This window comes from Mustela nivalis (assembly GCF_964662115.1).
Source record: "Mustela nivalis genome assembly, chromosome: 13".
Taxonomy (NCBI): domain Eukaryota; kingdom Metazoa; phylum Chordata; class Mammalia; order Carnivora; family Mustelidae; genus Mustela; species Mustela nivalis.
The window spans coordinates 85589093-85614334 of record NC_139032.1 but is presented as its reverse complement, the minus strand read 5'-3'; the positions used below and the strand labels follow the sequence as shown (position 1 = coordinate 85614334).

Here is a 25242-nt window from a genome sequence, read left to right as displayed (position 1 = left end):
GTAAAATAAGTCCATTATAAAGCCTGGTCTGCTTGTCTTGTTTTCCCATAGAAGGCATCTACTTCCACTTCCCAAGGGCGCAGTGCATAGCAGGCACTCAGGAAACAGGCTGAAAGGGTCAGAGGAGGGAGTAAAGGCGGTGGCCAAGAATGGGAAGATGTTGCAGTTCTAGGCCATCATGTCCCTCTCAGGGGTGATTAGGAATCTCATAAAGCATCAGGATGGTAACTGAGACTGGGAAGCCTGCTGTGTGCTATGTAAGATGTACCCTTGGAAGACACTGTCTCTAGGCCCAGGGCTCCCTCAGAAGCCCCAGGAGACAACTTGCTACTGTGTTTAGCCCCTTTAACCTTCATCGACAGTCTGGAAAGATCCAAAGGGGCCTCCTGCTGGAAGGGACCACACAGTCCTCGAGTCTAAATGAAATCCCCATCTGAAGTTGAACTCTTTCTCCAGCATCCTTGCCAAGGTCATGCCTTTTTTTTTTTTTTAAAGATTTTATTTATTTATTTGACAGACAGAGATCACAAGTAGGCTGAGAGGCAGGCAGAGAGAGAGGAGGAAGCAGGCTCCCTGCTGAGCAAAGAGCCCAATGGCGAGGCTTGATCCCAGGACCCTGGGATCATGACCTGAGCAGAAGGCAGAAGCTTTAACCCACTGAGCCACCCAGGTGCCCTGGTCATGTCCTTTTGATGGCTGATCTGTGGTGACAGGGAAATGACCACCTCCCCAGGCACACTGATCCACTGGATTGTCAAAAAGTTTGATTTTATATTAAGTTGGAATCTCTCTTCCTGTCAAATCTTTCTGTTTCTATATGCAACAAAACTGGGTTATCTAAGATTCTTCTTACCTGTTTTGGACACAAGATACTTTTTGAATCAGAAACATTAAAAAGAGAGAGAGAGAGAGAGAGGATGCCCCTGAGATAGGAGATGTTGATTTAAGGTAAAATGTTAGAATCATGATAGGTATTGGCCAAAAAGGAGATTCTTTCTGTGGGTCATTATATGTCCACAGACTAATCAGATTCAGGGCAGGCATGAACCCATCATGCACGACTCACCCTCTGGCTTGCTCGTTCAGAATATATCCCTTCTGCTTGTCCTGAAAAGAAGGGGTTAATTTTGTAAGAAAGGAAAACTTCGCTAACCTCACTGCCGATGACACAGTTATCTACAGGGAGTTGACTGGCTGTCACGCGTCTCAGAAGCCCTACAAGTTACACAAACGAAGACATTTGAAGGAGCAGCTACTCACTAACCGTCCACTAGCAAGACACCAGCATCCGTGGAAACCAGCAGGGCCTGGCCCCAGGGATCCGCACACACGGCTTCATGAGGGAAATTACTGCAGAAACACTGGGGCTCCCAAGGCTGCAAGGCAACAAGAGCATCAGAAAGTAAGTGTACCAGAAATGATATCCTGCGGTCCCTTGGAGAGAAACGTATGGTACGCTGCCTGAGACCACAGCTCGGGAAGTTAAACAGGCCCTAACCTCAGTTACCTTTCTTTCTTTCTTTTTTTCTTATCTTTTTAAAAAACATTTTATTTTCAAGTAATCTCTATACCCGACATGGGATTCGAACTCATGAATTGAAGATCGAGTCGCACGCTCCACCGACTGAGACAGCGAGGTGCCCCTCAGTAAACTTTCTTAAGAAGAAAAGTCTTTCAAATACATATGCAGCAGGAAGAGAGGGAAGGCACAGGCTGTGGGCACGACGACGTGTCTCCATCCATAATAATCCTCCTTACGAGCCGCCAAACCATTGGTATCGTCTTCCAAGCAAGCATTTTTCCTTAATACCTGAAGTTGGACCAATTGCTGCCTGTTTTTTGAAAACTTCACAGGAGCTCATCACCAAAGGAAGACCCATGTAACTAAAAAAAAAATCAGATCTGTGCTGCTGACTCAGTAAAATTATGAAGGCGTACACAAGACAGGAAGTTGATACTGCCTTAACATGAAAATGCTTACTGACCCACTTAAGGCTACAAAATCTTAAAGAAAAAAAAAAAAAACATGTTTGTTAGAATATGGGAGGGGCTTCCTGAAATGGGCTCATGCGCCCGCGCGATATTGTCATATCATGTGCGCTCTTGCCCTCCGTCTCATACCTGGTTCGGGCAGCAGGGTTAGCCCTCCCTTAGGGCTGCCCCAGAGCTGCATGGGGATGCAGGGAGCCAGGAGGCTTGGTCTCGAAGGACAGAGGTGTTTTGGGAGCTTATCAGGAACAAGTCAAAGTTTCACATTTGCAGATTTACTCTCAGACATGCTCCCATGCACATGTGTATATGCACATGGGTGTGTGTGCGTGTGCACATGCGGGTGTGTGCATGCTCTGGGGGAGTCCATGTTTGCATACGGAAAGTAGAAGTGGTGGCAGTGAGATCACCTACCAGGGTGTCATTTGGGATGAGGGCAAATACGTGTGTACTACCGCTGTCTTAGAAAAGTATACTGTCGCTTTAAGAAACTCACAAGGCTCGAAAGAAATCTTCTAATTGCTAAGATAAGGCTCGGGCCATTCTGGAAAGATCACACAAAGAAAGTGGAGACATTTTGCAACCTGGAAAGGGCAACACAAGCGCAGGCCATTAATTGGAATGGCATTTCCCTAAGAAGATGTCTGGAAATTCTGACTTTGTGACTTATAGCAGGTGGACATGAAGAAGCAAAGCCACTGTAAAGGCCAATTGGGAGACAGACCCAGACGTCTGAGCATTAGGTAACACCAAGACATAAAAAACAACTCTTAATAACAAAATGTTCTCTGAGCAGAGAATACAAATTTAGAACACTTCAGCAGACAGGGGTTCAAAGAGGGTCCTAGAGGATCCAGAAAGAGCTTGAGGAGGTGTGGGAAGTCCTGAAATTGTATTAAAAATGTGGTGTATATGTGTTATCCATACATTTTAATGGGCTAGTGTATGTGGTGTGAGGGGTGACCACTGCTTTCCTGGGTTCTCAAAGGGGCCAGGGACTCTAGGTTGCCCGAGGACATCATGTATGAAGTATTAGTGACAGGAACCCAGAGCTGGTCCCACAGAGGCTCCATTCTGAGGTCTGATGGCACTTGCCACTGCACTGGACTCCCTTCTGCCAAGTGAGGGGCTTGGTGTAGAGTCTGTAGGGCAAGGATGGGGCCTAAGAGCAGGACTTTTTGCTGGACCATCTAAGAACATGAATATAGCACATGGACTGATGGGTGCCCAAGAGGTTGACAAAGCCTCTTCTTTGGAAATAAGACACTCTTGGGGGCAGCATGTGGGACTCTGGCCTGTTCCGAGGCAGCTGCACAGAAGTCCGTGAGGGCCTCTAGGACAGTGTTTCTCCAAGGCAGGCCTGGGGCCCACTGGCAGGTTCTGAATGGATAGAAAAAATCAATGTTCTTGCTTTGCTCTTTACCGCCGAACAAGTTACATTTCCACAGACTTTCATTTTTATGGATGTCTAAGAACTTCTTTTCAAGGTTACTAAATCCTGCTGGAATCTGGTATTTATAGAGCTCTTGGAAACACTGTGGTTTCTACCATTCACACAAAGAGCCGATAGTGGGAATTTATGCAACCTTTGCAAAAGATGCTTTGCCATCAGTCTGCTCTTAAACTGGTTGTGGTTTTCTAGCATCAGTTGTATTTTGGGCTCATCATTTCCCGGAAACCAGGCTTTAAAGAGATTGTAAGTCAGATACAAAGCATTTCTACCTTTATCATTAAAGTAAAAGCAATCATAACTCTTTTGCTTTTATAACGGACACTTCTCTAGTGTCTGCGGGTTTGTTCCACGTAGCAAACTTTGACATACTTGGAACGCAGACATAACTAGGGACATAGAGATTTGTTTACGGTACAAAATCATGTGCACGGTACGTTTCTGGGTGGCCAGTGTATTGTCTGCTCTTCTCCTCCTGATCACCACCTCGTTTTTTCCCCCAAGGAAAGTGGAGGTGACCACATCATTTCTCGGGTGACTGAATGAACGATAGAGGAAGCAGTGGTTTCTCGGCTGTGGTCCTCTGACCAGTAACATCAGCATCGCCTGCGAGCTCGTTAGAAATGCAGAGTCTCAGGGCTCACCCCAGACCTACTGAATCAGACGTTAAAAAGGGGATGATTGTAGCACACACAAAACCTGGAGACACACGGCGCTAGAGCTTTGTGGAGTGTGTCCAGGCACCACAGGAGAGCTTGTGAGAAATGCAGCATCTCGAGCCCTCTGCGGAGCTGCAGCATCAGAACACGCATGTGGTCGAGATGTATGGGCGCTCTGTACACACACAAGGCTTGAGCACTGCCCAGCCCCGTCCGCCTCACCAGGCCTGCTCCAGCAGCTCTGCTCCCGTTAAGTGAGCAAAGGCAACACACGCTATGGAAACGGAGGCGGGGGGGGGGGGCGGCCGTGCGGTTCTCCCTAAATGCTGCTCGACTTTATCTGGGGCTTTCCCTGGGGGCTCTGCAACACATAAGCTCATCTCTCCTGCCCGTCCCACAAATCTCTAAGAAGTGCAATAACTTCACTTAGACAAAGGACCTTCACAGGTGAACTTGAGAATAGCATCGACTCACCTCTTTTTTACAGATCCCTGAAGCCACCAAACTTGACGGAGCGTCCCCTCTCACGATGGACTTCAGTTTTAGTGCCTTACAGAACAGAGATCTCTTTTAAAGTTTGTTACTGGGCAGTAAGAGAACCGCAGGCCCAACAAATGTGATTTGAAAAAAATTCTTTTAATAAAATAGGAGCCATTTTAGATTACAGTTCCAGGTTCCCACACTGCCCTCTCACTGAAGCTAAGAAATGCAGCTTAATGACAATGTCCCAGCCCGAAGGACCCCATCCTGTCATTTTAACTCATGGGTATCTCAGGGCAGTGATTCCTACACCGGGAGACTGAAAACACGCCCAGGTGCCTTCCTAAACTTGATGACTCAGAATCTCAGAAAGCAGCGTCAGGGTGCCTTTAAACAAGGACCCGCGTCGGACGCCCCTGTCACAGTGCACCTGTTTGAGGCTAAGTTACTTTTGCCCCTAAGCTTTCCTGGGTCACCCTGCTTGGTTCTCCCCTTTGGGTCAGAACCCTAGCACAGCTGGCAGTTCTCCTCCTCCGTGCTGGGACAAGGGATTAAGACAGAAAGCTGGGTCACCTCCCAGAACGGAGACATCTGAACGTCATATGGGAGTGAGGCAAAGCGGGAGTGATTTCCTCCAGAATCTGGAATAAGATGCAACGTGGGAGCCACCTAACTCCGAGGATTGCTTCCAAGTAGCAGAGCGGGAGCCCGGGTGTGCCTGCTCCTGCCAGGGGAGTTCAAGGTGCTTTCCCTACAAGGACTCCTCGCTCTTCAGAAGTTCCTCAGGAGGGAGGCATACGCTCCCTTGACAAGAGGGAGCCCCATCTGGGCCTGCTGGCCTCCTGCCTGGAGGCAGCGGCACCCCCTCTTCAGCAGAAGGCTTTGCTCCCGCTCCCACCTGCAGAGAACCCCGTCTACGTGATTACAAAAAATCTCACTCCTGGTTTCCACAGTTATCCTGAGAGAGACTACAGAGCTCCCGCGGGAGTACACAGACGGGGAACTCTTCACAGGCAGGCCAGCTGGTGCGGGTGGGGCTCCTGGCTGCACATCTCGCCGAGGAGGCTCCGGAAGAAAACCCACCTGCCCTATTCTGACAAACTCCGCCTGGCGGGCCTCCTCTTTCTTCCGTGCTGACTTGGGTGACTCTGGTAAGACGTCACTAAAAGACCGTCTATTGAGCATGTTCTAGGAAAGAGAAACAAGTTACCAGTTCCAGAAACGGTTGTCGAGTCTCGTCCCCTGGCTTCCCTTAACGCACAGACCTATCTGTCCAAATGCTGCTTCAACTCTCTGTGCCCATTCGCTCCCCAAGCCCGCACGGAGTGTCCCTCACGGGCCAGGGCTGGGGCTAGACGTCGGGGGTAGAAGGTGGAGAGCGAGGGTAGCACCTTGACCGAGAGCCCTGGCTTTGGAGTCAAGTACGCAGCAGCTCTGGGGCTTGCTAGCTTCTGGGGTGTGAAGATGGAGTCACCACCGGGCACAGCTCCAGGGACACTGTTCACATAGAGCCCACCCCCTGCCCTGGAACAAGGCATCCGGAATTCAAGGGGAAAGGTACCCCTGGGGCTGTGCGACGCTGTGGCCCTCGCAGTAACGTTGGGCAAGTGAGTTAATTTCGGAGTCGCAGTGTGTTTGCGTGGCCGATACCCGTCTCCCAGGTGTGTGGTGAAGACCACACGGGCGGGTGCGTGCAAGGGGCTGGGCACAGGGCTCGGGCACACGCTCAGTAAAGGACAGTTCTCTTCTGGGGTGTAGTCAGAGAATGGGCACGCTCCTTCATCAGCAAGCCCTGACTGGGTGCCTGCTCCTCTGACACACATCAGGGGTGGGGAACACAGTCCCCGTCCTTGCGCAGCACAGCGTGATGACAGAGACAGAGCGAGGAGCTGATTACGTGGTTGGCACACGGGAGAATGTCTGTGAAGGGGACACACAGACGGTATCTGAGAGTATCTAACAGGGGGGCTTGGCTTCAACGGGGGGCTGGGGAAGGCCTGCATCAGGCATCCATGCTTCAGCTCGGACCTCAGGAGCTCTGTGTCCTCATCTCGACACCCTCTCTGCACCCCTCCCTGACTTTAGGGGAAAAAAAAGAATTGACAGGTGAGCGATTACGTCTGGCGCTTTAGCACCCTGGAGTTAGTCTGGCCTAATCCCTGAGAGCAGATAGGGTGAACTGGCCATCCGGAGGTCAAGGGCTACCCTATAAAATGGTGATGCTCATGGTGCCCAAGGGAAAGGATCATATGAGCACCAGCTCATTAAAGATAATTTCATCTCCGCACCTAAGCACCTGAACCCCGCATGCCATTTATTTACAAGCCTCACTGGCAGGGCCTTTTGCTGGAGGTTAGGAAGGCAAGGCTCTAGGGAGTCTCCCTGTTTGTTCTGTGCTTCCCTGTGGCAGGTAGCATCCGCTTCCGAACAGCAATGGTATCACTCTGCATCAATGAGCCCAGGGAATCCAGTGATCTCTCACTGAGTCTGGAGGCCTCCAAGGAGCCCTGGTGCCCCTCCAGGTACTGAGGTGGCGCTGGGTCCCCCCGGTGCGGAGATACCTCCAGCCTAGGAAGCGTCTGGCACAAAACAAATCTGTAGTAAATGTAAAAGCTTGTTTCAGGTGCTTGAAAATGGGGCTAGCCAGTAAAGCTCCAGAAACCCTCGAAAAGCTCCCAGTGTCTCTCCAAAATCCCCACTCGTGGTTATCCCTCAGCTCTATGGCATGGGTAGTGTTGAGTAGTGTCACCAAGGACAGCCATCCCAAAAAAGCACTCTCCAGTGCTCTGGGGATGGTGGTTTGATACTCACGCCCTCCCTGCACCTCCATGTCCACAGGCCTGTGATTTCTGCAAATCACTTTCCTGCATCTGGACATTCAGCCCTTTCTTGTGTCAACAATGAAAGAAGGACCGTCAGTCCTGTGGCCACGGCCTCAGAGACCAAGGCGACTCTTTGGCTCTTCTAACCAGGATTCATCACTAGGACTTGTGTTCTCAGCTCCAACCCACGAGGAGGAAAGAAGACCACGGACCCAGGGTTACCTTATGCAAATCTGGCATCAAATCCTGGTATAAAGATCGAATCAACATATCCAGAGTACGTCGACGTTTCTGGGCAAATGTTGGGGTTTCCAAAGTGGCTTTTTCACCATTAATTACTAAAATAAATCAAGTTATAAAGGGAGTTACAAAAATTGACTGGCTATCAAAGAATGTTCTTCTCGAGGAAACTCCTCATAGTGAACGCCACCCACTTCCCTAATACTGGTGTTACCATTGGCGCGACCCTTCCTTCATGGAAGAGCGCTTAGAAACTCTCTAAATTTCTCTGTACAAACCCATAGTCCATAGGTATGTCTGTCTTACTTTTCCTGTTGGACTGTAAGCTTCCTGAGCAGAGGGTATGTATCTAGTTAGAAGATCGCATACACGCTGAGCCCTCCCCCGGCCACCAATTCTTCCTCCCATCCATCCATCTACCCATTTACTCAACCATCTAAACACGCTCCTCCAACACATGGGCCGAACCACCAGGATGCCATTCCACAGGATTGAATATATATTCGCCACATTTTGTTAAGAGAAGTAACAATTGCCTAACAGAGTACTGGGATTCTTACCCTAGTAGAAGTTTCTTCTGGGAAAGAAAGCTGGTGGTTAGTGGACTACAGACACTAAGAAGCAGTAAAGTGAAATGTCCAAATCCATGTTCAAGGTTCAAGCACAGAACAGAAAGTGCACACGACGGGGTCTGGAGCTTGAAGTCAAGGCAGTTATGGGTTTGAATCCCAGCAGTGCTGCCACACTCTTAAGTAAATTGTTTGGCTTCTTGGGGTCTCATTTTTAACCCTGTAAAATGGATGTCACCTTGTTTCCTTATAAGGTCACTGTAAGAATTTAAGTGACATAATACATATAAGGAATTAGCACCAAACTGAATAAATATAAACTCTTATTTTTCTCATAGGAAGAGCCAAAGGAAGGACAGTGTTCACTGACTGATAAATGAATTTCTTGGGCTCAGACATTTCCTAGAAAGGATCTGAGAGGTGGGGGCAAGCTGGGCTTGTCTGTGGCAAGACATCTCTTTCAGAATGTAAACTGCATGCATTTAAGGCCTGCCTACTATTTTCTCTAATTCTGTAATTGTGAATTTTTTGTTTGAGGATATTTTCTCCTTAGTACCCTGGTGGGGGGAGGGGCATTTAAAATGACCCGTTGGGCCAAATAAAGGGGGGAAGTTCAAAAGTTTTGTTGAAAACCCATTTCCTGTTATATCTCGGAGTTTCCTGCCTGGCCCTCTTCCTCCCTCCTGCTGCCTCCACTTTGAATTCAACGAGACCCGGCTTCTACCTTTTCTCTCAGTCCATCAACCCCTCCTGGTCCATCCTGGCCCCATGCTCCAACCCTTTAACACCCCTCTTCACAGCCCACAGCCTGGGCTCTTCCACGTTATTGACCTGTGCAGGTTTTCGACTGTAGATCAAGCCTTCGCTTCACTCCACCCACGTGTCCACGGAGCCCCGAGGGGGCTCGTCAAAGTCACTCTGTTGACTGACTCCCTTGAAATCAGCCAGCTTATGAGTTCTTAGGTTGCTGAGTGATCTTTAACCAGGATTCAATGGCTCTAGGCCTGCAGCAGCCCCTTCCTTTGCTAGGAGCTCTCTGCAAAGACTGCTTACGTCCTGAGCCCACCCCCACTTCCAAGACCCTCCCCATTTCTAGCTGCTAAAGCTCCCTGTTGTTGTTGTTTCAGGTCTGTTCCTTGCTCTCCACCCGATCCATCCTCTGGACTTGGAACACATGGACCCCCATTTTAAGACACAGGCAATTTCATATACAATTTTGGATCTCTGTCTTGTTTGGAAAACTTGGACTATCTGGTAGCACTGGGAACATGCCCCTGAATGGGGATTGCAAGCTGAACTTTCAGCTGTCATAACTATTATAGCTATTCTGGGGAGGGATGTAGCTGAGCTCTTGTGGTTCAGAGGATGGGGGGCATGGAGTCAGGTAGGGTATTATTGGTGGAGCTAAAATGTATGCTCACCAGCTAGTGAAGCCTGGATGGTCAGGTTCTGCACGATCCTATCCATATTCTCTCTGTCCGTCTGTCTTCTCCCTTCCCCATGCCCCCCCCCCACCGCTTGCTAACAACTCCCCTTTCCCTAAGTACACACCCACATAACCACCCTTTGTCCCACCTGCTTCCCGCTCTCCAAGAAAGACTCAGATACACAAGTAGCTACGGATTCAGAAATGGCCATATCAGAAGCCTGGGCAGCAAAGCAAATCTGAGGCCCTTGTATCGTGAGCAGGTGAGTGCAGATAAACTTCAAGGAGGGTGAGCAGCATGGTGGATACATGGTCGGACTGGGACACAGGAGAAGACCTACATAACACTACCAGAAAACCGAATGTTTCTCATGAAGAATTAACAGAACGCGGAAGGGGATCAACGTTTAAACCGTGAGATTTTTCTTAGCGTCCTGGGAGGATCTGAAGACATGTGTTCTGATACAGAACAAGTTGCAAAAAAATTTCAAAATAGAAACTTACGTTTCACTAGCAAAAAGTCCCTGAATTCCTGGTGGTCTGTAAACACCGGTGGGGATGGCAAGGGGGGGCCAAAGAGTGGTACACTTTCTTCCGAAAATATTTTCAGCCTATGTGGAGAACATTTCAGAATTATTTGGTCTTTCTTCAAAGATCAGCAATATTCAGACCTTACATTTGTCCAGTTGCCTATGTGATACGTCAAGAATATTCATTCCATAAGAGGAGTGCCGTCTCTGGGCTGTCAGAGGCTCAGCCACTGTCCGGCTCTCCCAGGAGGGAGAGGAGGGTAGAGGCCAAGTCTTCCTGCATCCTTCACGGTCCAACCTACCAAGCTGTGGGCAAGGTCAGGAACACCAGGGATAATAGCGAAGGCCACCATTGAGCACTCCTTGAACACCAGGCAGCATACTTGGTATTTTAATACATAGCATCAACCTGCCAAGGGAGTAGCATTACCTTTATCCTGTCCTATGGATGAGGCCTGCGACTCTGAGAAGATAAACACTTCTTTCAAAACCATGAATTTAATAAGTGACAGAGCCAGGATTCTAACCCAAATCTATTTGGCTCAAAGTTCACGTTCTTTTCACATCACGATTCCCTTTTAACAGATTAATTTTTGAGATCAGAGGGATACACGGGCCAGGACGTGGCGTAGGAAAGGCAGTGCTCTGGTCAAGATCAAACATGGCAAACCTGTGCCTGTTTTAGGGTACAAAAAAATTCCAAACTGACCCTGACTCTTGGGTCTACTGCACAGGGCAATACTATATGGAGCAAGTTTTTCCCAAAGAGATGATGGCCTTGAAGAAAGTTCTGTTAGGTGAGGACATTCACATCAAATCAATCAACAAATATATCAAGAGTCATTGAATGGATGCTAAATTAACAAGTAAACATGAGAATGAGACAAAGCAACCGAGAAAGTCATCACCTACCTGTAATTGTCATTTTGTTGATCATACCTCACTAAGGCAAAAATATCTGTAGTGATGGCTAAGGAAATTAATCAACAAGGCCGAAACTCACTGCCAATGGCTTATGCCTTGAAATCCCTTGTGCAGAATCATCCTAGACCTGCACTTCTGTGCTCAAGGCATCTGTAGCTCTTTGGTGGAAATGGAGCCTTGACTTCTTTAAGAGACATCTCAGGAAGACAGAAGTTCGACCTCTGTGTGCTCATCCTCTGGGGCAAGAGCTTAGTCTCCCAATCGGTCAGGAAAGCAATGTATACACAGCTACTATTCGGCTAAGCAGGCAACCAGGCAAAAAGAGCAATTCCTTTGCTTGGAAAGACAAAACATCCCACTATGAAATCAGACATAGATTTCCTCTCACCCATTTTAAAAATAAAAGCAGTTTAAATATTTCCGCCGCACACCTTCCCTCTCCTTCTGGCTTTGACAGTGCAGCTGATGGCAGCCTCTCAGCTAAAACGACTTGTCTTGTGTCAGGTGTGTGGAGCCTAAAATACCTTGTCCAGCTTTCTTTCTCCTGTTCCTCCTCCTCCCCTGCCAGCTCCCACCCTCAGCTTTCCTTTGCCAGGGCTGAAAGGCCATCAGTCCCTCGAAGTATTTCCATTCCTGCATGAACTCTCTGCCTGTCCCTTTCCAGAAACAAATGTGTCAAGTCCCAAATCTAAAAGTTACAACTAAAGGAAATTCTAAACATGATGACCGCCTCCCGGTCACTCAAAGGGCCACCTCCCTCACGCCCCCTGCATGTACTTGGAGAAAACTTCTATTTTACAAGCACTGCTGCAGGAAAGGGGAAACAGGGGCCCGAAATCCCAGGGAATGGAGGAAGATACCGCTCGATGAGCAGGGACAGGAGCAAAAACCATTATTATTGAAGTGTAGGTGCTTATACAGTTTTTTTTACCTGCTCTCCTGGAAAAAATCTGGCCATTCCCCACTTTTGAAGAACTTACGTGCTATATTGTTAGGTTACAATGAATAAGTCAAAGCAGGCAGAGTAATCCATTTCCAGACATGATGGGTCACAATGGTCCTGTCTCCCAACATTTTTACTGGAGTTTCCAGGGAACACGAATATCTAGACCAGAATTTATCCTCAAAATGCCTGATAGCTGCCTTTTATTCACTATGTATAACCTATGGAGACACCGGGATTGGGTCTCACTGTTGTGGCCTGTGACCCAAAGCAACAAGGCCATGATGGCCTCCATCAGGCTCACCAAGCTTATGTCCTGTGTCTGTCTGACTGAGCTGAGCCTGGACATTACAGAGAAGGTCAGCAGGACTCTGCCAGCGGGATGAGCCAAGCAGGGATTTAAGGAAGCAGAGGGAAAAGCCAGTGAAAATATGATTAATTCCATCATTCCTTAAATTTCAAGAGGTAATGCAGTAACTATCTCCAGTATTTAGAATCAACAAAGAAACGTTATTTTGGCTTTTTATTTTAACTTGCAAATTTTTACTTCACTAAATTTAGCTGAATTCTAATAACTTCAGTTCCATTCAAATTTTTATTTAAAGCAGATTTCTCCAGAGGGTTCACTACCTGTGATTCTAGGTCATTTACTACTGATGGATGGTAGGTGGTTTCCCTTATTTCATAGACTACCTAAGGAAAGGAAAGAGATTCTAGAAGCCTAGAATTCTCTGAGAATGAATCCATCCATTATAGTGGAAGGAGGAAGAGGTGGGCAGAATATAACCCCAAGGGAAAAATCCAGAATAGCGGCTCCAATAATCTAGCAATGCAAAACAACCATGACAAGCAAGTCAACTGTCAGATTAGTTTTGAGGCCGACCAACACCTCACTAAACTCATTCACACAGGTCCAGGATACGTGTAAAGTGGGAGCGGATCATGGAAGGCTTAAAGGCAGGAGAAGGCTCCTCTCCCTCCTGGAACACAATGGTGACGATGTCATTTCCAATGTGGCGCTTCCTCTCCACCTAGATGTAAGCATAAGTAACGTCATCAAGGAGGTCGCTCAAATGTGATAGATTCACAGGGTTAAAACACTAATGCACTATGGCAAACTGCAAAGATCACATAGCCCTACACTTCCGCCATCTTTAACTTCTTGCCTCCCGTGTTTTACCAGCCCGGCATCCAGGTTCTCCTATCCATCTCCTCTGCTCCTTGCCCACTGCTGATCTGCATTTCTCTGGTCTTCCCTTCTGTGGCAGCCTCCTGACTAGCTTCCTTGCCTCCATTCTCTCCTGTTTTGCTGCTCTGAGTATGTCCACCTTCGCTCCTGCTTCATCTCCTTAGCCTGACGTTCAAGGGCCCCAGACAAGAGGTACTGCATCAGAATTCCCTGGGGAGGGGGCTTCAACATGTATACGTTTATAAAGGCCTTAAGCTAGTTCTGAAACATGTGCTTGGTGAGGACAATGAGTTTACCTAATCTGACCTCAACTGACCTTTCAAAAATGATCTCCTAGATTGTTGTCAGCCAATTTTTCTGTAAAGGGCCAGATAGTAAATATTTTCAGCTTTGCAGGTCATATCGTCAGTTTACAAAACCACGAGCTCTGCTATCGTAGTACAAAAGCAGCTGGGTAGGCGTGGCTGTGTTCCAATAACTTTATTTAACAAAATAGGCAGTATGTGAGATTTAGCTCATGCTCTGTGGTTTGCCAACCCCTGTCCTAGACCTTTGCTTAATCGGCCAAACGGAGTGATTCACTGTTCGTGGATTCCCAGCGTGTGCCCTATTAAATACTGTAAGCTCCTGGAGAACAGGATCCCCGTTGATTTGTATTCGACATTACTCTCTTTTTGCAAGTGAGAAATGAAGGTTTAGAGATGTTCTAATAATTTCGATTCAATTTAACTCAGAAAGTCATTATTTTTGGCACTGGCTTCTTGGCCTTGACACCACAAGCACACCCAACAAAAGGAAAAATGAAAAAAAAAAAAAAAGGAAAAATGAGATAAACTGGGCCACATCAAGACTAAAAGCTTTTGTGCATTTTCCACACCAACAGAGTGGAAAGGCAGCCCACAGAACAGGAGAAAATATTTACAAACCACGTATCTGATAAGGGGTTCTATCCAGAATACAGAAAGAACTCCTGGAACTCAACAAGTCAGATAACTTGATTAATAACTTGATTGATAACTTGATTAAAAAATGGGGAAAGGAGTTGAATAAATGTTTCTCGAAAGGTGACGTGATAAACCCAGGAAAAGATGTTCCATATTGCTGACCAAAACTGTAGCGACCATCCATTTCACATGCATTAGGAGAGTTATTCCAAAATAAAACAAAACCAAAGAAAAAACAAAAAGCCTGGGAATAACAAGTGCTGTCGAGATGTGGAAAAAGTTGAACTGTCACGCACTGCTGGTGGGAACGCAGAATGGGGCGCTGCTGGGGAGAATGGTATAGGCTGACTCCCAAACACAGGATTACCCCATGACCCAGCAATTCCTCGGAGATAAGAAAGGCCACAGGAGGACAGAGTTCAGTATTGGACCCACAAGGTTTAAGGCGTCCAGCCCAGGGGGCCATTGAGAAGAAGGCTGTGCACCTGAGTCTGGACTTCTGGAGGGAGTTCTGGCTGGACATGTACATTTGGGTGTCACTAGCTACTAAAAGCTCTCTAAAGTCCTGAGACCAGGGGAGATCATGGGGAAGGGGTGAATGAGAGTTAGGAGGAGACAAGAGGGCCAAGAACTGGGCCCTGGGCCAGGCAAGGCTCTCCAGGCGCCCAAGTTCACAGAGCTAGCTCTGGCGGGCCTAGAACTGGGCCCAGATGGGCCCCTGAGCCCAGGCTTTCTTCTGGTACTAGATGCTGCCCGCAGGCCCTGGAGCTGGGAGACCAGGAGATGGTGTGGAGGGGGGTAACATCAGGACACATTAGGAGGAAGGTGAGGTCCCAGAGAGGCACGTATCAACCTCTCCACTCCCCATTAAGGTTTGGTTCAGCACCAGAGAAGAGGAGCGGATGTCATGGGGATACCAGAGTTTACAAACTGTGAGAACTGGCTTCTTTATGTCAGATTTGGGATACGGCTCAGACTGTTCCACTTGTGTTCTAGATGTTAGGAGGTCAATAAGCACCAAGATTTTATGAGCCAGGCTGCCCCTTGTCTTTTTGTCTATTGCATTGAGCCCCTGAGGTCGAGAGAGAGGCTCATGGTCAAGGGTTCTTTTCTGCTCTGTCCTGATGGGGCACACTAGAGGTTCACTAGCATCCTGCACGTGTCCCTCTGCCCACCTGCATGATCTTCCCGGTGACAGAGACAAGTTTCAAAGTTTTCATTTTCCTCACGTCTACCGATGCTGGGAGGACCCAGGCGCTACCCACGGAGACCATGGTCCACATGGAGATGTTTCACGGCTGACCTTCACATACGGACAGCCCCTCAAAGAGATAAGGTTAAAGTCTTCAGAGTTGGGCAAAGGTTGAGCTGTCACATTCTTTCCTCCTGTCTCTCTGGCTAATGCCCCATCTGTCACAAGATGTGGGCAATTTTGGCGATTGCACAAGGCCGAAAAGATTAGAATGAAAGGAGGAAGAAGAGGATTGTAAAACGCTTGTGTGGAAGTTCTGTGATATCGCTGTTGAACTGTAACAGGTCAATATAACTCATGATGATGGGGAAGGTCAGCTCAGCTCCTCTTCTGCACGTGATCCTAGGATCCTAAGAGATTCAGCTCCTGCAGGAACTTAGGCAGTGTCAACCACGCCAACGAGCCTTACAGGAAGTGACCTCAGCCAGGAAGCAGTCTTCCTGGGCCGGGGTACTTCCTGTTTCCACCTGACTTTTCCCAGAGGGAGCCCTCTAAAATCAGAACAAGCTTACAACCTCTAGTGGGTTTCCAGCACCTGTGGGACAAATCCACCAACCACCCAATAGGGCCAGGCCCCAGACCATCCAATAGGGCCAGCTCTCCCTACCCCTCCCTGCCATGTCCCCAAAGCACCTTGATCTCTCATGACTGGAACACTGCAATTTAGTGCTCTGATCTGTGCTGTGTCTTTTCCCCCTTGCTGAAGTCTTACTGAAATTAAGAATTACAGGTGCTCAGAAAAACAGGCCTTCTTGGCCCATCACAGCCCCTCTCTAGGGTCTTACTTCTCACAGATCTTTGCTGGCCAGCTGTCCACTCATATTGGTGATATTTATTTGTACAGATGCCTTCAATGTTTAAAAAAGGAAGAAGAAGCTAATGAAAAGTTAAGCGGCATGGCAATCCACCCCCCAAGATCCTTAAAAAACCAGCAGCATGTATCTTTGTTAGCTCTGAAGTCCCCCACACATTAAAAAATTTTCTCCTGGAAATGGCCCATCTCCGGGGTACATAAGGAGTGTCTCAGGTAGTTTTCCCCCCAACCTGGCCCAGCGCGTGTAGACACCTGGCGTTAAACTCCTGCGTTAACCTGAAATGTGCCTGCCAGCCATCACTTGGGGTCCGCTTATTTTATGTCCTGGGGAGTCTCCGACGGAACACCAGGCACATGAGAAGTCACAGAGTGAAGGCAAAACACTTTGAGTCTATAAAACCACACTCATGCAGGCAAATACACGCACTGGTTCACACACGGGCACGTGTGTGCAATGTTATCGCTGCTCCTTTAAGGGGACAACATCGGTGAGGACAGTTCTTCCCAAGGCTCACTGAGAGTCCAAATATACAGATTTTGTAAAGAATCTCCCTACGTTGGTACCTGAGGTTCAGCTCATATACTAATACACACAGTTTCTAATGCTATGAAATCAGAGCGATGATGCTTTCTCCACGTTTCGGACGCCATTCGATGCTTTGAGTGTTCTCGAAGAGCCTGTGTTCACACGTACCTGCTGTTTGTTCTCTTTGGAATATGGCAACATGGTGGAGACGTGAAACATGATCTCGTGCCCGTGGTATACAGTATAAACTGAATGGGTCCCTGTGGTGTCATCTGTAAGACACAAACACGCATTTAGTAGGCACAGAGAGTTCTGAGACCCTGAGGAAGTGGTCTTTATTAGGGGAATACAGCGTACAGTGAGGGCATTCGCTAAGATCATTCTGGATTATCCGCCTGAGCAGAAGCAACAGTAGGGCTCACTCCCCAACTGATACAACGATCCTGCCCACGTGGAGAGCCCTCTTCCCCCCTGCTCTAAGCTCGGTTGCTATCTGATTCACGTACAAGGCTGGGCTAAAAAAGAACGTGCTATAATTCCTCGCCGCCCAGTTATTCCCGGTGTACAGGGCCAGATTAACACAAGATGGTGTACAAATAATTATCCTGTCCATAAAACAAAGCAAGTACGCTCACTGGCAGATGGTATGGTGGCTGAAAGCACGGGCTCTGGAGGGGGGCAGACCCGGGTTCAAGTTCTCAGCTATGTTCCTTTTGACACGTCACCTCACCTTCTTGCGGCCTCAGTTTCTTAATTTGAGAATGGGGATAAAATCAGTATCTAACGCTTAGGGATGTGTCCAAGATTCTACTTGTAAAGTGCTTGGTGGGTGGGGTGCCTGGCCATAGAGAGCGTCAGCAGATGGTAGTCGTGACCGTGACAGAGAGGTTGAGTACTGGCCCCAGAACTGGTGACCTCACGAGCCTTGCACGTGTTCACCACATGCTCATGCACCTTGCTGGACCACTGCCCACACTTTGGCCAGCAAGTTCGGCTCCAAAGTACAACCTCATCCCACCACATGTCTACTTAAAATCTGTTCGTGCCATCCAATTCCATTTACCATAAAATCCAAAATTATACATGTGATCTCCAACACCTTGTGGGATTTCTCCCTCCTCTTCTCTAGTCATAAAGATGTCCTCTTAGTCTCTAGAACATATCAGTCTCTTTCCTGACTCAGGGACTTCACAAATGTTCTCTGGCTTAGAATTCCCTTCTCCCCTCAGGACTCAAATGACTCTTTCTCATCTTCTCTCGGGGAAGCCTTCTCCCATCCCCTAGATTAGACAAAATGCTCCCGTGGCACTCTGTACTTTTTCTTCTCTGTTCCTCCAAGTACTCTGCTAAGGCATTGCATAATTATCTGTTCAATATCTGTGCTATCCCCTGGACTATAAGATCTCAGAGAGGGAGGGACCACGGTGGTTTATCCATTGCTACGTCCCAGTGCCTTGCACAGCCCTGGCACGCAGAGGCACTCAACAGTAAGCATTCACAGGCAGACCATGGTCTGACACACCGAAGGAACGGGAGGGCTGACTTGGTTTTACAAAACTCAGTGGAGCCCCTAAATGTGTCCAGCAACCCTGTGTCAGACTGTGTGTGACACTCTTCCTACCCTTCCCTGTCCATCCCTTCCCCCAGCTTGTGTATAAGTCCAAACACAGATCAGGCTGGCTGTTAGAAGTTACACAAATGACCACAGAAGAGGTCAGGAGATGAGCTTACTTTTGGTGTCCAGACCGCCGCGGTAGCCTGTCCAGCCCTTTAGGGTGATTTTGTCACCCAGAAGATTTAAAAATTTTTGAAAAGCATCACTTCCAATTTCTGTAGGGAGAGGTAAAGTGGGAAGAAAGTACAGAATCAGCACGTCTTCGTTTTCTAAACATGCACTGAAATGACTTGAACGCAGAGGCTCTAAAGATGTGGGCAGGAGACGAACAGAACAGAGAGGTCACACTTCCTTCCCAGAGACCACACAGGAGATGGCACAGTTCCCAGGATTCCACGGAAAGGACAACCACGAATCAGACTGACCCACCTTCCCCCGCCACACGGGGATCACCAGGGGTTAGTATTGCAGAAGGAAAACACTGGAACTGCTTCTTTTAATAATGAATAAGTATCTAACGTGAAAGGTTCTAAAGAAAAATGGAAAATGACACCATTTTATCATTCTCCCAATCATAAAAATTGGAGACCTTCCTTTGCTACTGGAACTTTGACGTAGAACCAAATTCTTCACATTTTCTACTTAGACTCCCTCTCGGGTGCCAGTGCCCAGTACAAGTCTGGTGACCAATAAATATTTGTCAAAGGAGTGAAACTGGGCAACACCTGCCTTATAAAGTTTACTTGGAAATTAATCCTAAAATTTCATGAAACAACTGGCTTTTTCTTTGTTAAGGACTCCAACTCAACAGATAAGTTCAGTCTGGATTGTCAAAACCGCAACAAGGCAGAACAGGGGCTCAGACAAATTAGGGGACACTTACCATTGCTGAGCATCTCATCATCCGTGAGCTGCCCGTCTTTGGCAAAGAGAACCCCAAACTTGAAATTCACAGAGCCCTTACAAGGAGACAACAAAAGGTGTGGGATATAAGCTTTATCATACAGTTAGCTGACCGATATTAACAAGATCATTCCTTTATTTCTGTAGGTTTTGAGAGCTTACGGTTGAAACTCTCTGCTTTGATGGGAGTTAATTCATTGGTAACTTCATTACTAATGGCTTCTGTAGGATGCTAGGTCCATTCGGGGGCAAACCGCCACTCAGGGAGCCAGCAGGAGCTCACAGGCCTGGTGCCATGTTCGGATCAGTTAACGAGGGAGAGCTCGGTGTAATTCAAAACCAAACACAACGATCTTAGGCTGCTTGTGGGCTCTTGGGAATAGACATGGAAAATGGAGACAATTTATTCTAAAAGCTTGTTTTCCCTAGTTCTTAAAGAAGTCACAAAACAGATATGTGGGGGAGGGGGAAGGAAATCAAGAAACAGCTAGTACAAATGTCCAGTGTACTACCCTCGATTTTAAACACAAGATTAAAATCTGACCCCCTGGGGATAATAAATACCAAACGTAAGATGATAGGTTCTGTAGGAGGAGAGACAAAGGAGTCAGGTAGCCCAACGGTACTTTCAGTATTTTTTTCCTTAAACTGGATAACTGGTTTACAGATCTTCATAATATTATTCTCTATTTTTTTTTTTTGTATATCTGATGTATTTTATAATAAAATAATATCTGAGGTTGGAGACAATCAACTTTTGCCAGGCCATTTGATGCAGCACTAGATGGGGGAACTTTTGGTGGTCACTTAAGGGGTAGGCTAGGAACAAAGGTGTTCAAAGCATTGGCCATTGCGTCATAGGTTGGGCAGGGGGAGTCAAGGCAGAATGCTGGGATTCAGGACAGCGGGGTCTGGGAGAATTAAGACTGAAAATCCTGGGGTCGAAGGCTGTGCTTCTCAGCATTTTTCTGTCCCCAACACAGCTGAGGGACAGACGCACACGCACCAGCGAGAGGTTTTCTATCTAGAATGCGGAAGAGGGAGGACAGGCCCAAGGGGATCCTCGCCTGGACCCGCTCCACAGCTCTTCTTTCCAATCACTCAGGCCTCAGCTCAAATGCCCATTTCCAGAGGGGTCTTCCCTGACTTCCCATAGAAAGTCACCCCCCCCCCACTATCACTCTCTGCCACAGCACTTTTTAAATTTTCTTAGCACTATCCATACTCTGTAACTTTTTTTTTTTTTTTAAGATTTTATTTATTGATTCGAGAGTGTATGTGTGTGGGGGCTGGGGTGGTGGGAGGAAGGGCAGAAGGGGAGGGAAAGGGACAAGCAGATTCCCGCGGAGCCTGGAGCAGGTTGCTGGGCTTGATTCCAGGACCCTGAGTTCAAGACCTGAACTGAAGCCAAGAGTTAGATGCTTACCGGACTGTGCCACCCAGGTGCCCCCATACTCTGTAGTTCTTTAATTAAATGTGCAATGTGTCTGTCTCTAGCACGAGAACATATATCTTGTGAAGGAGGGATCATATACCTCTTACTTCCCACTGGATCTCCGGCGCCCACCACACAGTGCTGGGTGTCCTGGAGAGGATTCGTAAATATTCACGGAATGATTGTGTGCATGATACCCGAGAGAAGAAGCAGAACTGGTCAGATTCTACTTATTTTTCACAAGCTGCCTCCAAAGGATTACCTCCTTCCTCACAGACTTGTTTTTGGCAATTTCTTAGAATTTTATCAGGGGTCTCTATCCACTTGAGGATCCTAAACTTGCCAGCTTTTCCTTCTCTGTTCTGGAAATGATGACAGCAATCACTTGCCTTCAAGACTCCGGCACATCCCTTAAATAGCACACAGTAGTGTGGGCTCTCACAGATGGTCCTCTTAGGATAGCAGTGCAGAGCCCAAGGCTGTGGGTCTCAGACTTGACCGAGTGTCAGAATCACCTGGTAGCCTTCTTAAAATAGATTGCTAAGCTCTACTTCCAGAGTTTCCAATTCAGCACTTCTGGGGTAGGGCCCAAGAATTTGTATTTCTTTTTCTTTCTATTTATTTGGTTTTTTAAAAGTAGGCTCCACCCCCAGCATGGAGCCCATCAAGGAGGCTAGAGAGTAGGACCTGAGATTAAGACCTGAGCCAAGATCAAGAGGTGGGACACTCAACCAACTGAGCCACCCAGGGAGCCCAAGAATTTGTACTTCTGACAAGTTCCCAGGTGAGGCTGATGCTGCTGGTCCAAGGACCCCACATGGAGAACAACTGGATTAGAGGAACCAACCAGCAGACTGTGAGGAGGCATGACATCGGGTCCAGCCAAGCTGAGTGCTCGGAAACCAAGGGCATAAAAACTGGGTCAATGGCCAGAGTCATGAGCCAGGGTCCAGCATCCTGTTTGAACTAGAAGGGGCCCCACGGCCCACTGAGTCCACACTGTCATCTTACAGACAGGACACGTGAAGACCAGGGAAGGCTAGCCTGCCCGTGCCTGGCACTAAGTGGACGGTGGAGTGGGGGCCCTAAGTTAGGTCTCTGGACTTCTGACCCAGCGCTCTTCCCAACCCCGCGGCCTGGTCTTCTCAGCACAGTATTCGTTTGAGGGAAGTGGAGAGCTACACCCAGAAATGGGGCCCATCGTCACCTGATCATGGGGGCCAAGCATTCAAGAATTTTTATGGCTCTGTCACTGGCACCCTGCGACCAGGACCCTGGCTGAGGACTCCTTCTGCTTCAGGTGGAGACTCCACAAACACCATCGTTGCAAGGCCTTGTTAGGGACCTGAAATCACCTACATGGTCTCCAGCTAATTTTGTTTCTAGGGCTTTCCAAGTTACGTCATTGGTGAACTCAGAGTGTTCGCCTATCTCCAGAAATCAAGGTGTTATGGAACGTAGTAGATTTCGTATTTTTGGCAGAGATAGTCTTTGGGAGGGAATAGTTTGGTTTGGGGCTACCCGACCACCACAGAGCCGATCTGAACAAACCGCTGAACTTAACATCATTAGCGCCTCAAGACGCGGGCTGCTCCTTCCAGCACTAGATCTTGGAGGTTGGGAGGGAGCTTTCAAGATCCCAAGACTAGATCTGGGCCCGTGGAAGGAGGTGACTGGTAGGGGGGATCCATGCAAACTGGTTTTCTCAGGACTTAATACCCTGCCCAGATACTCATCATAGAGATAAGGTCATTTTGTAATTCCTGCTTGGGTGAGACTTTTGATTTTTAAGTTCTAAATGGTCTGAGACAGAAAACAAACCAAAGTGCAGTCATCTCCTTGGGAATTAATAGGAAGCTAGGAATTACATTTCTTTGGAAGAAAGTGAAGTATGTGGGGACTAAGTTCCAGTAATTCCAGAGGGACCGAGAGATGATGGCCTGATTCAAAAGTGGACACCCCAGTTCCTCGCTACTCTTGTTCTGGCAATGCCTTGGTATTTTTCTTATTCGCATGTTCCTGCACTTCTTTCTCTAGTGCGACCTGGTGTACCATGATCTCTCCTGCGGGGCCTCTCTCTGCAGTGGGCACCAAAAACGTAGGTTTCAGGACACCGACGACCATTTACCAAATCGCCACCACTTCAGGGATATCACTAGTGCTGCTTATTAATTTTTTTTCTGTGCTCATCTTTGCAGTTGGTAGTTTATTAGCATAATTGGATGGAATGAGGATGAATGCTCTGAGCTGAGAAGCCAGCAGAAGAGCCTCGGCCACATCCTCAGGGAAATGCTGAGAGATGACCACTGCTCACACCTCCTTGAACGCACTATAAGAAGGGCTCTTTAAAAAGAAAAAATATATATATATACACATATATATTTAATTTTAGAGAGAGAGAAAGTGAGCAGAGTTGGGGGTGGTCAGCAGAGGGAGAGAGAATCTCAAGCAGGTTCTGCATTTGGCGCAGAGTGCGACGCAGAGCTCAATCCCAGGACCCTGAGACCATGACCTGAGCTGAAACCGAGTTGGACACTTAACTGACTGAGCCACCCACATGCCCCAGCGTGTTTCTGTATTTTTCAAATGTTTGCCAGAAATGTGTCTTACTTTCATCTTTTGCCTTCTATAAATCATACACGGAGCTCATGAATTCTGTCGTCACAAGTGTGATTCATATGTGGATAATATGTAGATAAAAGTGGAGACATCTCTTTGTTGGCGCTCGGCGGCAGCCCACACTACGCCCCCACTGCCTTGCACAAAGTAACCCCTGCCAACAACCTGGGGCACATTATTTTGGCTCCTTCGCACGTATATCGACGCGTTCAGGAATCAGCTGTGATGTCACTGCCTCAGATAAACCTACTCTGTTCCACGTCAAAAACCTACTCCTTCCCCCGTATCGCCTACTTTGTTTTTTTTTCCTCACAGCTCTTGGGGCCATCACGTTACTGTGTTCACATCTACTCAGTTGTGTCATTGGTCTTACCTCACTGGACTGGAAGCTCCATGAGGGACCTTGTTTCGCTCGTTAGTGTATTCCCAATGGCACACACAGCGCATGGGACACACATGGTAGGAGCTCAGGAAATATTTGTTGAATCAATGAAGGTATGAGCAAATGACTGAATATACCTACACGTTTGTTTATAAAAACAACTGGGAATATACTGTGGGTACTGCCCTGGGAATTGCTACCTGCCCACCACCCCCGTAAGTATTGTTGTGGGAAACTTTCTGTGCCAGTAAATAAAGGTTCACCTCATTCTTTATAAGGGCATCATTATTTTTCACACTTTACTCAATCAATACATAATCCACTTATTCAACCACCAAATACGGACTGTGTCTTCTCTCTCCACTGCTCTAGGATCTAGGGATACTTCCAGGAGGAAACTGAATAAGCCCCCCCACCACCCCACTCTCACGCTACTCACATTCTTGGGGGCAGGCACCAGATACACAGCTAGTCAATGAAAACACGTGTCAAAAAGAAACACAAAACAGTGTGAAGGGCAGAGGGTGAGAGGCGGGGTGTGCTACCCTAGACAGAGTGGTCAAGGACAGCCTCTCCAAGCAGAGACCCTGGTATCAAGGAAAAGGTACGACCCTGAGGAGGTCTGGGGAGGCACATCCTAAGTGGGTGGGAACAGGGGGCTCTTCCCGAGCAGGTGAAGGAATAGCACATCAACATGGTTCGTGAGCAGAAGACAGGAGAGGCAGCACGGGGGTGTCATACAGGCCCCCGGGGGGGCCCCAGTCAGGACTTGGGGCTCTATTTGGAGTGCGTTGGGAAGCCATGACAGCCTGCAACATAGGCATGACCTGACTTGACATTTGAAAGGACCCTTGGGCTGTTACATGAGAAACAGAACAGAGTGGAAGCAGAAAGCTGGAGATCGTATGGTGTAGGCCAGAGACGATGGGGCAGCGTCAAGAGATGAGAGTAGTCGTGGTGGAAACCTCGAGAAACATTTGAATTAGGAGTATATTTTGAAGAAGTCGTCATAGGATGTGCCGAAGGATTAGGTATGAGAGAAAGAGAGGTGTTAAGGATTTTTCCAAGTTTGGCTGGAGCAACTGGACGGATGGTATGACCATGTACCAAGAGGCATGATACACAAAAACTGTGATTTACTGGGATTTAATCAAATGCCTTTGATAGCATTTTTAAAAAATTATTTCCCTATGTTTGGTATGTCCTCAGAAAACCCAATAGTGGAGCAACAAGGGATGGAGACGTGTAAATAAATACAGTGTCCATAAATCAGATGCGCTAATAAAGCACAAATGCCCTCTCGATTTGACTTAATGAAAATGAAAACCCCATTACTTGCCCTGATCATGAGGCTAAACTCTGATTATTTCCAAGCAGATTTAAGTAGCTTGTTTTTATATCTTTATAGGTGGCTGCATAGGAGGTCCTGAAATATACCTTGAAAAAACATGTCGACAAAGACTTTGAGTGACAGTAAGCTCAGTGAGCAAATCCATGTAGAGATTTGACTGAAAGAAAAGGTCATGGTCAG

General features: G+C 47.6%; 1 protein-coding gene across 6 annotated transcripts in view; it reads right to left on the bottom strand.

Annotated features, from left to right (window-relative positions):
- GARNL3 (GTPase activating Rap/RanGAP domain like 3) overlaps nt 1-25242 on the bottom strand; it is a 144915-nt gene that overhangs the window by 28947 nt on the left and 90726 nt on the right. For all 6 annotated transcript variants that reach the window (XM_082695611.1, XM_082695612.1, XM_082695615.1 and 3 more), the window contains 10 exons: nt 19256-19331; nt 18489-18587; nt 16926-17029; nt 12955-13063; nt 11078-11123; nt 10140-10246; nt 7623-7738; nt 5662-5766; nt 4573-4647; nt 1265-1376 (listed from right to left, as the gene is read on the bottom strand). In XM_082695611.1, coding sequence (XP_082551737.1) covers nt 1265-1376; nt 4573-4647; nt 5662-5766; nt 7623-7738; nt 10140-10246; nt 11078-11123; nt 12955-13063; nt 16926-17029; nt 18489-18587; nt 19256-19331 — 949 coding nt within the window. The remainder of the gene's footprint in view (nt 1-1264; nt 1377-4572; nt 4648-5661; nt 5767-7622; nt 7739-10139; nt 10247-11077; nt 11124-12954; nt 13064-16925; nt 17030-18488; nt 18588-19255; nt 19332-25242) is intronic.